The sequence below is a fragment of the Vulpes vulpes genome, chromosome 5 (assembly GCF_048418805.1).
Source record: "Vulpes vulpes isolate BD-2025 chromosome 5, VulVul3, whole genome shotgun sequence".
Taxonomy (NCBI): domain Eukaryota; kingdom Metazoa; phylum Chordata; class Mammalia; order Carnivora; family Canidae; genus Vulpes; species Vulpes vulpes.
The window spans coordinates 34,436,606-34,452,187 of NC_132784.1; the positions used below are offsets into that span (position 1 = coordinate 34,436,606).

At 42.4% G+C, this 15,582-nt stretch overlaps 1 protein-coding gene across 28 annotated transcripts in view; it reads left to right on the forward strand.

The window, feature by feature from the left end:
• The window catches only part of LDLRAD4 (low density lipoprotein receptor class A domain containing 4), a 386,138-nt gene that overhangs the window by 199,004 nt on the left and 171,552 nt on the right, over positions 1 to 15,582 (forward strand). For all 28 annotated transcript variants that reach the window (XM_072757836.1, XM_025997595.2, XM_072757844.1 and 25 more), the window contains one exon: positions 15,129 to 15,269. Coding sequence is in view for 16 of the 28 variants with exons in the window: in XM_025997595.2 (XP_025853380.1) it covers positions 15,129 to 15,269 (141 nt within the window). In the remaining 12 variants the exon portion in view is untranslated. The remainder of the gene's footprint in view (positions 1 to 15,128; positions 15,270 to 15,582) is intronic.

The window sequence follows — 15,582 nt, forward strand, 5'->3', positions numbered from 1 at the left end:
AATAAAATAAAAATCCCCCTGAGGTAGCCTGTGAACTGTCACCTGGAGAAGATAAGTAATTGGCGCAAGATCAGCTAGGCAACCAGTGATCGCCCCAGGATGTGGCCCCGGGGGTTCTGATTCTAGCTCCACCATGTTATAGCTCCTCCTTTCTTTGTGCCTGAGATTCATCGTCTCTAAAATAAGGGGGTTGGAAATCACATAATTCCTAGTGTTTCTTCCACCCCTAGCATTCCCCGTCCTCAGCTGGTGGAAGGCTGGAGACACGCTGCGGTGCACGTCACATAGGCTCCACGTACACAGACGCCGGTGGTCTTGGTGAGATGCCTGCGTCAACGTGGTGCCTACCTGGGTGAGGACAGATCCCTTGCGCTGCCCTGCACGCCCCGTCACAGCACAAACCGCTGTCTGTGCCTCGCTGACTAGCTGCCACACTCGTGATCTATAACAGAAAAAGTGCCACAAGATTGAGAACCATTTTTAAAGAGCAGGAGGTTCTTAAGACACACCTAGCAGGTCTTTTTAACACCTTAGTTCTTCACAGAAATAAAGAATATGGGTCTTAGTTGCAGGTAAGTTTCCCAAAAGCACATTTGAGCTCTGATGTCTGTTCTGCTAGAGGAATCCAAGCACAGCGTCGTTCAGGCCTTGCAGCCCGATGCAGAATGCCCTTGCGCGGCTTACAGCACGTAGCGGTCCCCGTCCAGCCTGGACGCACCCTTCCGGGGCTCTGCAGCGGGCAGGGGCCAACTATGCAGCACTCAGTCTAGAATACTCTGGACAGCATAGAAAATGTTAGTTTCTACTGGTTTTGGAAGGCACGTCAACCCTCTGTGTCCCAAGAGTGCAAGGAACTCAGCGCAGCCTGGCAGATGCTTAGGTCGGCAGGCTGCTCTCACCAGGGCAGCCCCGGAGTGTGGTGACAGGACGGGAAAGCCCCCCTACGTAGCCCTCCTGCACATTACACAGAGGAAAGCATTCCAGGGCCATCGAGCAAAACAATCATTGAATATTTTAATAGGATCAGAGGTTATCTTTCTGCATTTAGTACCACAGACTAATTTTTTAAAAATCTCTGTAGAATGGGATAGCTGTGCAGGATGAGACAGTCAAGCTGCCTTTCGGGCCCATGCTGACTGTGTGGCGGGGAGCGTCATGGTGATTGTGCGCGGGTGTTTGAGTCCATGTGTGAGGATACTTCTCTACGGCTTGACACTTATTTCCAGGCCATTCGTGCCCTGGGGAGAAGCAGTAGATAGGCAGGGAGGTTGTGTGGGATTTAGGAAATCGGCCTAGGCTTTGCCCCACTCTCCTCCAGTCTGTAGATGCTGTGACTCTACACCATTGGCACAGGAGCCCCGTCTGCCTGCCCCTCCACCTCTGGTCTGCACACCATAGCTTGTCATGGGCCTGGGGGCCCAGAGCACAGAGCAGGGGAGAGTGAGCATGCAAGCAGTTGTTTTCCGGCTTTTCCCCAGGTGGCCATCTGCTCAGTGGAGCCTCCTGAGCATCAGCTTCAGCTCATCTAAGGTAATGTGCAGGAAGCCTCTAACACCGGGCCTGGCGTACAGTGGTGTTGACCAGGTGCTAAATGATCAGGTGAATAACAGTGGGGGGGCAAAGAAAGCAAAGGGTCAGGACATCTGGTGTTTGGTGACACGAAGGTTGGAAAGGTGATTGCTTGCGTTTTGGTTAGTCTGAGGGGGAAGGTGAAGAATAGGAGGGCTAGGGCAGCCCGGGTGGCTCAGCGGTTTGGCACCTGCCTTTGGCGCAGGGCGTGATCCTGGAGACCCAGGATCGAGTCCCACATCGGGCTCCCTGTGTGGAGCCTGCTTCTCCCTCTGCCTGTGCCTGTGCCTCTCTGTGTGTCTCTCTTATGAATAAATAAAGAAAATCTTAAAAATAAAATAAAATAAATAAAATAATAAAATAAAATAAAATAAAATAAAATAAAATAAAATAAAATAAAATAAAATAAAAAAGAGTAGGAGGGCTGACACTTGTCCAAGGCTGTGGAGAAACCAGCAGAGGCCTCCTGCAGGTAAGAGGAAACGGTGGATTAGCTGTAAGGAATGCAGGGGAAAGAGTGAGTGTGAGCACCCAGGGGCCCAGCCCTCCCAGTTCCAGGAGCAGCTGAAGTCACAGCTCAGTGGGAAATGTGGCAAGTGGGGTTTTTCCTAAGCCGCCTTAAAATCAGAAGCCTTCTTCCCCAAAGGCCCCACATCGTCAGAGTTTTAGACAAGTGGTAAGTCGCTAGGACGACACCAATATTAATGCGATAAAACAAAGCCTCTAGACGTCAAAAAGAACTACAGACGTTTTCCTGTCAGTCCTCGATAGCAGGTTGACAGCGCCAGAGCCACACTCCTTTCCCAGCATCACCTCTTACAGGGCTGGTTCCTGCACGTGCACCTGAAGGGTTGTCCAAAGTCCTGCTCATGAGGCCCCTCTCATGTGTCCTGCATCTCATAGGAAAAGTGTGGTCATTGACACTTTGTAATTTTGGTGTAGAATTTGTGTAGGATTTTCTCTGTGTGAAAACATCTATACTTACACTTACGTGTAGTGTTGATTGGCTCCTAATTTTGGACATGTAGTGGAGAGACGATGCGTACGATAGTTTGTAGGATTTACACCGATTTAACAGCTTATTTTTTTTATTTGTTTTTTATTTTTATTTTTATTTTTTTGATTTAACAACTTAAATCAGCAAAGACAATTGGACCCTTCCGATTCAACGCAAAACCGGTGGAGGGAAACTGTTCTGCATCTCTTACATCTTTCCCTTTAACTTACATGTCTGTGGTGAAAGCCTAGATTTCAGGCACAAGTAAAAGAAACAAAACTGAACCCCAAAGTGTGCTTGTTTCTTACTGTCCCCTCCCCACGCTTTGGATTCAATAGAAGTCCAAGCAATTATTAATCACCTGCCCTGCTAGATGCTGGGGATGCAAAGACATGGTGTGTTGTGGGCTGGAGAGAGGTCGAGGTCTCACCAGTGGGTGAGACAGACAAACAGACAAACAATGACAGCAGCATGACAAGCACGGGACTGGAGGGATGTGCTGGTTGCCATGGGAACACAGAGAGAAGCAGCGATAGTTTCTCGTAGTGGGAATGGAGAGGTTGGGGAAGGCTTAACAGACGTGGCTTTTTTTTTTTTTTTTAATTTTTTTCTCCTGAAAGGTCAGTAAGCATTTGTCAGGCAAGGGGTGGGAAGAGCAAGGCATTCTAGGCAGGAGAAGTAGGATGCGCCAAAGCACAGTGATGGGAAGCCACGGGGTGCTTGAGAGCATCTTTGTGTTGCGGTGTGTCTGGCTTCCAGAGTGATGTGTAGAGGAGCTGGGAAACGGGTTTGTAAAGGTGGTCAGGAGCACTGTGGAGGGAAGAGTCCTATACTCCTACCTCGTATGGACTATATTCTGAAGGTGATGGGAGTAGATTGAAGAATTTATTTATTTATTTATTTATTTATTTATTTATTCATTTAATAAATTTATTTTTTATTGGTGTTCAATTTGCCAACATATAGAATAATTTAAAGTAGAGGAGACACATGTTATCTCTGATTTATAAATACCTATTTACTTGATAGAATAAACTTTTCCTTCATTCAGGATTTTTTTTTTTGAGAACCTATTACATGCCAGATATTTTTCTAGGCCCCAGGGAAATAACATTAAACATTACCTTAAAAATGTCTTACATTCAGACAAACTTAAAATCTAGCGATCAGAGACTATAAACAATATAAAAAAATAATTGTAGGACTTATAAAAGGTGTTAAGTGCTGTAGAAAATTAAAAGCAAGGAACATAGGCAGTCTTGGGTGTGGATCAGGAGGGTTACATTTTTAAATCGAGTGCTTTGTTTTACTTAAATATACGGAAAAATTACTTTGGTTTGTGTTTCTTTTTTATGAATTTGCTTTTGGTGTATACTTGGGGACTCGGGTTCTATGCCACATTTGTCGTTTATTTTTGTCTGTTTTATAAATTTTTGTACAGAAATAGTATTGGAAAAGCTCCTATAGTGTCTATGAAATAGCATTAAAACTCCACTCCATGTCCATTTAGTGTATTTACTCTTTCCAGTAATGTGGACAAATAGGAGAAATTGGAGTTTGGGGATAAGAAAGCTAAAGAGTAACCTCAAGGGGCACCAGGGTGGCTCAGTCCATTAAGTGCCTGCCTCCTGATTTTGGCTCAGGTCATGATCATGGGCTTGCGAGACTGAGCCCCGGGTCGAGCTTCCCACTCAGCACGGGATCTGCCTGAGCTTCTCTCCCTCTGTCCCTGCCCCAGTGCATGTGTGCTCTCGCTCTCGCTCTCGCTCTCACTCTCAAATAACTAAAATCTTTACCAAGTAAAGGGTAACCTCAGGACCATATTGGAGGGTGCGATTGGTTATTAAGGTGAGACCGTTTACCTCTGTCTCCATTAAGGACGGCACGAGATCGAATGGAGTTGGCTTCAGCAGGAAAGCTGGAGCTGGAGGGACAACCCACATGAGTTCTCCGTGCCGAAGCGGGTGGCTTGGGAAGCCGCGTGAACTGTCCTCATCGTGTGCTGCATTTATGGAACCACTGATGGTACACTGGCTATCAGTCCAGCTGACCTGGCCTCCACGCTGAGCAAGTCCTTGGATAGGTCACTGGTCGTGTCTGAGGCCCATTCTCTTGGCGAGGATGGAAAAGGGTAGCCAGACGACAATGGAGAGTAAATCTAGCCTTTAAAGGGAGACACAGTTCCATGAAGGTTGGAGCAGAGGGATCATGGGAAGAGGCTTAAGGACAGATGACCAAGAGCAACATGGTGGCCAGAGGTCTTGTGTCCTATGCTATCAGGTCTACCGCACAAGTGGGATGGGCTTCCACCCGGGCATGCCCTCAGGGAAGGCTCGAGCAGAGCGACACACTAGCTAATGGTCAGAGTTTTATCAACCAGCGCTCCACTGCGGAAGATACGTTTTAAGACCCTCGTTCAGGTTGTTAATCAGATTGTTTTGAAATTCCTTAGGTCTACCAGAAATAGTCTCTTTTTGGTGATTGGGGAAATAGGCAAAAGAATTCAGGAAGTCCTTAATTTGTGCATGGAACTCTAAAGAAATTCAAAGGCCTGAAATGAGCATATTCAGGACAAAAAAAATGTCTTTGTGACATTTTTTGTGAGATTATCACCTGGTATCAGGTGTCAGGAGTAGGTCACTTTCTCCAGTCAGACAGCAGCCATGGATGGAAGTAGAGTGCGGGCCTGCACTGCAGCCCCTATGTCGCTCCTGTCCAAGGCAGGATTGGTCCTGGGTCAGCGGGAGCCAAGAGGGTTCCCCTGCTCTCTAGTTTTTCTCCCTCTAAACTATGGCGTTTGAGGGAGGACATGGCAATGGCTTTTCACTCACATTGATCCCAGCTTTGGATTTGATTAGTTGTGGAAACCAAAGACCCTTATTTTAAAGGATCTGAAGATCTTCCTCTGGACATCAACCGACATTGAGCATCTCTGGGGTCATGTATGTTGTAAAGGAGCTTCAAGACTTGGCTGGAGTCAGGATGCCTGGGTGGCTCAGCGGTTGAGTGTCTGCCTTCAGCTCAGAGCATGATCCTGGGGTCCCGGGATCGAGTCCCACGGCGGGCTCCCTGCAGGGAACCTGCTTCTCCCTCTACCGGTGTCTCTGCCTCTCTCTGTGTGTCTCTCATGAATAAATACATAAAATCTTAAAAAATAAAAAAGACTTGACTGGAGTCAGCACCATCATGGATAGGAGGTCATCAGCTTATCCTGGAGGACAGTAGGGATGAATAAAGCCTGAAGTGGGAAGTTTATTTGAGGGGACAAAAGGGGTTCCAAGAAACCAATAGGGGATATGAGACAAAACAAGAGGTAACAAACCTTCTTTAACTGGGGAAAGGGACGTTCTCCTTACAGTAGAGCTTCTTATTAACTATTAAAAAAGTATAAGGGTAGCATCTCAAAGTTCTAGTGTGGGTTGGCTAAAGCAGGCAGGGAACACAGGAGTTTATACAGCCATCTCCCCGTTGCGCTTTGAGGTTAGCGAGGTTGGATTTGTGGAGGTCTCAGACGGTGTAAGTTTTCAGAGAAGGAGGTTTCTTAAGGGGCGTGTGGCAGTTGGAGGACTCCAGGCAAACAGCCTTGTCAGGCTCAAGACAAGAAAGTGAGCAGTTTTTACTCAAGTAGGAGAAAATAACTTGCTGTGATCGACTTGAGGACAAGACTGAGTCAGCAGTACCGTGAATCAATGAATACCTGTCTTACTCCCTGGCTCCTGTGAGCTTGTCTGTAAATAATAAAAAATAAACAGGTGGAGAACTCTGTGTCCACACCCAGTTCTCAGGGTGCCGGAAGCTGCCAGGGAAGGAGCTGGCTGTTTCCTGAGCAAACAGTCTAATGCTCTAGCCAGACGATGGGCTTTCTCTCCAAAACACACAAGGCTGCGCTGAGAGAGAATATTGTGGTTTAGGAATTAGGCCAGATGACTGGGAAGGGACAGATGGAAAAAGCCTAAATATTTATGACATTGAACACTAGAGAGAGAATAATTCCATAAATGAAGACCACAGGTAATCAGAAACTATTTTGGCTTATAATTTTGACTCACTCTTTGCCTTAAAAAATCTTACATGATTTGCTAGTAATATACGTGTGTTTCATCTCCTTTTTATCTCTTCTTTACCCCAAGAGTAGAAAAGAAGTATTTGCTCAGAGAAAACCTTCTTCACTAAAGGGATGCCAGTAGTTAATTGTGTTTCCTATAAGAACCACTGGATGAGCTTTTATTTCTGTTCATTGATTTATTTGACAAAGATTTATTGAATACTTACGATATACCAGGTCCTTTTCCAGACCCTGAGAATTCCTCAGTAAAGCCAGGCAGACAGAAATCTCTACCTGCCTTCGTGTAGTTTATATTCTAGTGGGGGGAAAAGATTATGCGTATATGTAAATATAATGTTAGATGGAAATGACATGTGGAGAAACTGAAAATAGGAAAAGAGGGTGGGGGGGATTGCTGGGTAGCTCCATGGTTTAGTTCCTGCCTTCAGCCCAAGGCATGACCCTAGAGACCCAGGATCAAGTCCCACGTCGGGATCCCTGCATGGGGCCTGCTTCTCCCTCTGCCTGTGTCTCTGCCTCTCTCTCTCTCTCTCTCTCTCTCTCTCTAACACACACAAGCTCTTAAACACACCGGACTGTAGGAAAATAATTTAAAATGTCAGAATGCATCTGTGCATGTGCTTAATATTCTTTAATGCCTCAGGTCTCCTAGTAAAGCAGCTTTTTGTCCGGTGACCCACAGGCCTTCTCGGGCCTCTTCCACTCACCACTCCCCTTGCAGTTACTGCCAACTAACCAGTATCCCTTCGGCCACCGCTGCTCCATCCATGATAGGTAGTCAATACGCACTTTATGAAATGAGGTGTAACTGAAATAGTGCTTCTCCTTATGGGGCTGGAGCTGTCTGTCTGGGTTTCTGTTTGGATGATGCCATTGGGTACTTTATTGGTGCCTTTAAAGTTAGGATTGTGATAGATTTAGCCTTCTAAATCTGTTTTCTAAATGAATGAATGAATGAATGAATGAATGAATAAATAAATAAATAAATAAATCTGTTTTCACAGAGATTTTCACAGAGATTTCTCCCCTTAAAATAGGATTTATACTTTCCTTGATTATAAAATCATACTTAAAATTGTCAAAGAACTCATGAATTATGTAATGACCCTAGCACCCAGAGGTTGCCACTGTTTGTGTTTTGAGCAGCATCCTTTCAAACTGTTTTCCCGTGTGCATTGCATATATTGGTGAACACTTTGTTCCTCAAAGTGTTTTAAGGTAGGGGCAGCCCGGGTGGCTCAGCGGTTTAGCCTCGCCTTCAGCCCAGGGCGCGGTCCTGGAGACCCGGGAAGGTGTCCCACGTCAGGCTCCCTGCATGGAGTCTGCTTCTCCCTCTGCCTGTGTCTCTGCCTCTCTCTCCCCCCCCCCCCCCCCCCGTATCTCTCATGAATAAACAAAAATCTTTTTTTAAAAAGTGTTTTAAGGTAGCTTTTACCCGCTTGGCTCTAGTGCTGTGCTAAGTTAGTAAGAATACCTTCTGACATTCTATATACAGAAAAACACAGAAACAAGTTCATTCATTCATTCATTGGTTTTAAACACAAAAAAAGAAATAGTGCTGTTTGCTAATTCAAGATCTAAACCGGCTTTTATTGATCTTTAAAATGCCTTTTGATGAAAGTTGGGCAATGTTTAAAGTTGCACTAAGAGGTAATCGTAGGACTAGAAGTGTGAAGCCTAAAAATACCTTGGAATTTTAAGAGCACATTTTTCATTTATAGTTCTCAGATAATTTCAGACACATTAAAATCATCTTTTCAGCACCTTAGTGAGAAAGATAAGCCATATCATAAAATGGATTGAGTTAAAAAAATTTATTGCTATCTTTGATGGGAGGCTCTTCTATGTTAATCTTACTATATGAGCCAATATCCTTTTATCATGTCATATTCATCTTTTTGAAGGACAGCATGGTTTCAGTAGTAACACTTAAGATACGATTTTTATTAAATGCTTGTGGGTAACTTAATTCATTATACAGAATATAAACCTTCTAATTAAATTCCCCTTTGTTCCAAATTTATAACCAGGAGAGTTGGCTCTGTCTCTGAGGGAGGGGAGGGCATCATCAGTGATAGTGTCTTTACATTGGACTTTCCACCTGCTGTGCAGGTAGATGACCGTGTGCTATGAGGTGAGGCACACGTAACTTCTGCAGATCTCTTCCCTCAGATCTCCAAAGAGATCAGTGTTGCTAACATGTGAGATGCTAAGTCTCTTACAGGTTTACTCAAAATGTATTCTTTGCATTAAAAAATTTTGTAGGAGAATATGTGTATTATCATCCTTACGCCATTCGCGTGCTGTCAGAAGCTGACATTTGAGAAGAATAGCCCTAAGGATTAGCTTTCCATTTCTGAGGATTCTCAAAGTCTTATCTTCATAATTCACTAAATCACTACTTTCTGGTGCTGTCATTCTGGCCTCCTTAATAGAAACTAGTCCAGTTCGCTCAATGCACTGAAGGCTGGTAAAGGAAATAACCATATGGGGAGCCTTTTTTTTCCTTTTTGACAAAACTGATATCTGAGATAGCTCCCGTGCTGTTGTATAGCATCCCTTATAACAGTGACGGGCACTTTTAAGTCTCCAAAGCAGGAAAAAGTCTGTTTCTGATTAATCGGGATGCCTATCGTTATCAGTTAGCGAGGGCTCGCCACCATCTACCTCTCTGGTTTCCTTGTCTCTGTGGCTGCGTCTTTGCTTGGAGTTCAATTTAATGGCTGGTTACTAGAGCTCTCTTAAGTCACAAAGTTTTTTCTCTTTTCCCTTGCATTTTTTTCGTTCATGTTTTTTGTCTTTTATTCGTTGTTTTTCATTTTTATTGAACTTTTCCTTTTATGGTAGGTAGTCCTGTGCCTTGCCGGGGAGTAGGCGATGTGTATACAAGTCAATAAATATATTGTTGTCATCTCTATGCTAGGAAATGTAAACTTATGTTGGTTGTGGTAAAATTATTTGTACTAATTTTGGAGACCTATTAATTCTTCACCTTTACGTTGCTAACAGCTAAGTTTAATCTCTATTATTCACAATGTAGGTACATTAAGAAGGCAAATCCTAGTTTTTACTAGGAGCAAAATCCTAGATTTTGATGTCAGAAAATTACTGACTGAGAGCAAATGCTAGATTTTAATGTCAAAAATGTTGGAGCCGGAATCACTCTCTGTTTTCAGGTTTGTGAATGATAGAAGTGTGAACTGAATGAGTCGATGTTGCTATATGAATTTTAACAGAAATAGATATCATAGACTACTTTGCCAATTCACAGAAAAGGCTGATTTTACAGCTGTGATGTAATACCGTATATAGGTCCTTATTTTGTGACTGAGATATTATATCTGTGAAAACCAAGGCTTTAAAAAAAGGGTGTAGAAAAATTGAGAACAACTTTTTGTTGCCTCCTCCCCCTCCAGCTTTATTGAGACATGACTGACATATCATAAGAGTTTATGTGTACAACATGTTAATTCGATACACTTACGTATTGCAAAATGATGACTGCTATCACATTAGCTAACCACCTGGGTCAGGTCACCTGATTACTTCCTTTTTTGGGGTGAGAACATTTTAGATCTGTTCTCTCTTAGCAACTTTCAAGTGCTTTTTGTTGTCTTTTAACTAATAGAATGTTGACTCTACCAAGTGGATTAACTTTCATCTATGAGATACAAGTTTGTCCTCCTGAAATTCAAGATTGAGCATTTATCTTTGAAGCTTGTCGAAGTTTAGGTGTAAAGTATAAAATTGGTAAGCTACTGGTCCTTAAAAAAACCTTTTTTAAAATAGGCTCCATGGTCAATGTTTGGCTCAAACTTATGACTCTGAGACGACCAAGAGTTGCATGCTGTACTAACTGAGCTAGTTCGATGTGCCCCCTAATTTGTTTTTAATATAGTGGGGGGTTTTTTGTATGTAAGTTTGGGATTCATAGAATCATTCTTTTCCTTTTTTCCTCTCTCACATGGTATGCTCCAACTGGTTATTAGTTTGTATATAATTAGAATGATATTCAGTACAAAAAAAATAATTTCCCCTCAATTTGATAGAAATCTTGGGCTTTATGTTCCATAAATAAATAAATAAATAAATAAATCCTTGTAATGACAATGATTTCATTTTTTTGACTCTGGGTAAGTCAGGAGTTCTCTCTGGATTATTTCCTCATCTGTGACTTGAGAGGTTGGGCCACTGTGTCTCCAGGGCCATCTCAGCATTAGAATGTTATGAAGCTGTGACAATTCAAAGTCACAAAATCATCAGAAAGCTTTATGTAGGAATGTAGAGAAACTACAGCAGCCCTTAAGTTTGGAGAAGATGCTATATTACTACGAGTATATATGTAAAGTGATTCTAAAATCTGTTAGCAGTTCTGAAAATTTTTTCATAAGAAATAGAGTTATGGCAGAATGGAATACCATTTTCTTCATTTAAAAAATCCCGACTTTAAAGAAGAGGGATTATTTAAGTATTACAGATTTTGAAATCATGTCAATAGCTCCTGAAGGAAATACTAATAAGTTCCCACGTTGTTCTTTTTGTATTCCATTCCAGTATTACACATCTGAAATCACCATGAATTTGTAGCCAAAATATTTCCAATGTTTAAACAATCTTTGATATCTTTCAACTTCAGAATTGGCAGAAATACCCAACAAGTTCCACAAATAATGAATGAAATATAGTAAGAAAACATTATTTTTATTCTTCTATCTTCTTTCTCTCTCGAGTTTTATTTCATTGAGGATGTTTTCTGTCGTTAGTGGGTCAGTATGTAGTTTGGGGGTCGCTCACACCTGTGTTCTGGATCTTCTGAAATACCTATTTGGCAGGACAGAGTTTTAGCAACCAGACCTTAATGTCCAGGAATCATCCAAATACGTATTTTAAGAGAGAAGTTTTTAGTAGATTAGCAAGTACCAACTAAATATTGTAATAAAATACTATTAGTGAAAAAGGGAGCTTAACGTTCTCAGGCAGCGACCCTTCATCCTGGCTGCTCATCAGGGTCATTCTGAGGATCTGTAGTGACAACCGCTGCCCAGTCTGCACCTTGGACCATCAAGACCAACTCCCCAGGCTGGGGCTCAGACATCAGAAATGTTGAAAGATGCACAGCTAAAGTCAGAGCATCGCATCTAGGGTTCTTAGTTTCAAATATCAAAAGAAACTGGTTATTAGCAGACTACTCACTAATGTCTGTACACACGGGAGTTTTGGATAGCAACGTATGGTGGAGATGGTCTTGTAAGTCAGGATCCAGTTGAAACCCTGCCTCTTTGGGCGGGGGGTGGGGGTGACTGGGTGGCGGGCACTGAGGGGGGCACTTGATGGGATGAGCAGTGGGTGTTATTCTATATGTTGGCAAATTGAACACCAATAAAAAATAAATTAAAAAAAAAGAAAAAGAAGCCCTGCCTCTCACTTGATGGAATGAGCACTGGTTATTATGAGCAACTGATGAGTCACTAAGTTCCACCTCTGAAACGAACAATATACTATATGTTAATTAAATTGAATTTAAATAAATTTTAAAAAGCTTGCCTCTGTCGATACCAGTTACATCACTTTAGAGTTTTTAAGTTTTACTTAGCAATTTCATTCCAGCCTTAGCATTAATCTTTAACACTTAATAGCATCATAGCAATTTTCTAGTATTTTCTGTATCACATCCGGAAGTCAAGAGATTCCAAATTTCAATCTAGTTGTTTTGATTCAAGTGGCCATGTGACAGAAAGGCCTTTAGTTGGATATCTAGCTAATGACTCAACATTGAGAAGATTTAGATTTTTTGAGTTTGAAATTCTGTGGGTTGATATTGATGTTTGCATCATCTAAGAAGTGAGAACTTTCTAAGCAAATCCGCAAAAGCCTCGTTAAATGCATCCTGAGTAATGGTTAAGCCTACATAAGAAAACACACTGCTTTGGGAACCTTGTTACATTTGTGGGCATCCTCATTACGAGTGAATCTTACACAGTCTTGAAAGCAGACTTGGAGAGAAACTGAGAAGCAGCTCTGGAGAGAGCCTGAGACCAGAGGTAGCAGATTTGGACACACATCTGGATTTTGCCGTTTATTAGAAGTTTAATTATGGGCAAGTCAGCTTGATCTCTGAGTCTTAATCTCCTTATCTAATGAAATGGGAATAATGTCTACCCTAATTATTTCGTAGAGTTCTTAGGAGGCTTAGATTAGACCATTCATTTATTCAACAAATATGTGATTCACCGAGTGCCTTTTACTTGCTGGGCAGCACCCTAGATGTGAAGGATATAAAGAAAGAAGAGAAGTCCTTGGAAAGAGTTAGAAAATCTATGGGTAACTTCTCACATTATTAAAAAAAAAAATTCATGTTGTAAGCCCTTGGAAGAGGACTTGCTCTTTCATCTCTGTTTCCATGTCTTAATACCTGGCACATAACAAAGAAGGGGCTAAAATATTGATGATATAAATGAATGAATCACATAATTCATTTCCTTGAAAACATTTTGTTCTCTGGACTGGGCCTCGCTTGAACAAGTTGACATGAGTGAAGTGTGGGTGTGGTTCCATGTTCTTGTCGGTTTAAGGTTCTACATGACCTGGAACGTGGAAGTCTAACAGCAATGATTAATCCTTTAGTTGGAGTTTAATTCAATTTAGGTTAACATTCCCTTTATTCCAATTACCATTTCAACATCATCAGCCTGTTTTTGGCTAATGTCCTTTTCATGTTTGGTATCAATCTGAACTCTAATATTTCTTTTGGGAAGAAAGATAAATTATTTTCTTGACATCCCTTTTTTCCATTAAGTTAAAAGCCCCTTCATAAATGTGATTTCAAACAGCTGGGTTTTAACATTTGTACCTTATGGGAAGAGCACTTGGCATCAGCAATGTTCCTACCATGTGGCCTGGATCACATTTAGTGCACACATGTTTTTAACCTGGACACTGTGGCCAGTGAAGAACTTGTAGGACGTGCATTTGGGCTTTGTTCACCTGCTGTTCTAAACTAGGTCAAGGGGTGGGCTGGCGTCTTCTAGGCTCTTTTAGGAAAATGCAAACAAATGGGGGAACTCTAGTATCTCTTTCATACTGGGTCGCGGAAATACTTTGAGGATTTACGTTCTGTCTCCTTGCAACAGGTAAAGGGGGTTATTCTCTTTGCAACCCTCTTTGTTGTTAGCGTAGCTGGAGGAGGCCTCGGTGTGCTGATGCCCAGTCTTTTATTTTAATAATGGAATTTTAGAGTTGAAGGGACCTTGGATTTGATCCAGGCCTGCCACCCGTGTTCTAGACAGACGAAATAGGGGAGAAATGAAGAGGGTGTGATAGTCAACATGAGCGGGGGTCTGGGATGCTTTTCCAGAGGTTTTGTTTTCTACCCACTGACTCGTACATAGCGTAAGAGTTCTGCTGGCTTTTGTGGGTGCTCCTAGGAGAAAGCTCATAGTCAGAATGCGAGGTGATATTTAATGTAAGACATACATAACTATTTCTGTGCCCGTGTGTATATGATTGTGTAATTTCCATTATCCTTAAATGTTTACATTGACGGTAATGTGTTAAGTTTGCAAATTTATTTCAAAGTCTTATAAAAGTATATATTACAGTTTCATATATTGGTTTGTGGGGATTTCAGGGATCCCATGTTCAGTGTGGCCTACAGAGATTTGGGCTTCATCATAGTCTTTAAGTTACTCACATGGCCCTTGGCACATATGTTTCTCAGGTAGCAGAGAACATACATTATTTTCCTATGTTTTTTTTTTTTTTTAAAGATGTTATTTATTTATTTATTTATTCATGAGAGACAGAGAGAGGCAGAGACACAGGCAGAGGGAGAAGCAGGCTCCATGCAGGGAACCCGACGTGAGATTCGATCCCAGGATCCCGGGGTCATGACCTGAGCCAAAGACAGACGCTCAACCACTGAGCCACCCAGGCATCCCTAATTTTCCTACGTTTTACATTATAAAATCAGTGCTACCCCCGCCTACTATTAAAATTGGTGTTTCTTAGGCACGAGATGAATGAATACCAGAGAAGCTAAATATTTTGCCCTGAGCTTCACGACATCCAGTGACAGTTGGAAATAAAATATGTGAGCCTCCTTTTGTTAAACTTGAGATCTCAAGTTCTGCTGGCCCCCCAGCTGCTGCTTCTGAGGCTCCCCACAGTCTTGGAGGCTTGGAAAACTGCCACAGATGTTTTCAAGCAACATAGGAACCCCATATCTCTGACTTTGCGGGGCAGGTTGTGGAAAGAAAGCACCTATGTTACTCGTTTTGTGGGTCAACGACCGTGGGCGAGTAATGTCTAGCAGGCCCAGAGCTCCCCTGGACGCTGTCATGCGTATTTCATCATAGATAGCCCTCTCTGAATTCAGTTTTTTTGGGATCTGCATGCAGACCCATTTCCCAAACTACCAAATGGGGAAGGGAAAGGAAACCAACTGAAGAGCATGGAGCTTGCATCGCCTACTTTATGCTCTCTATTGTCCTTTTTCAGAGTGCAAATTCACCTGCACCAGCGGGAAATGCTTGTATCTTGGTTCACTGGTCTGTAACCAACAGAACGACTGTGGGGACAACAGTGATGAAGAAAACTGCCTCTTGGTGACTGAGCACCCACCTCCTGGCATCTTCAACTGTAAGTCCCTCCTACTTACCTCGGTATCATTAAGTTGGATTGTTTTTTGAAATAATTAGGAGGAGGGGTCATAGGGAAATGGAGAGGGTGTTGATTTTGGCTTAAGAAAAGAGATTTTGTGCTTTCACAGAGGGAATGCTTTTTTTTTTCTTTTCGGTATGGAAAGATGGTGTGTCTAAAAGTGGAAAATCCATTCTACTTTCAGAGACGGACCGTGGTGCTGTGTTTTAGAATAGGCTTTGCCTATTTATCTTAGAAACACTGGTTGGATGAGCACTGAGTGTTATTCTGTATGTTGGCAAATTGAACACCA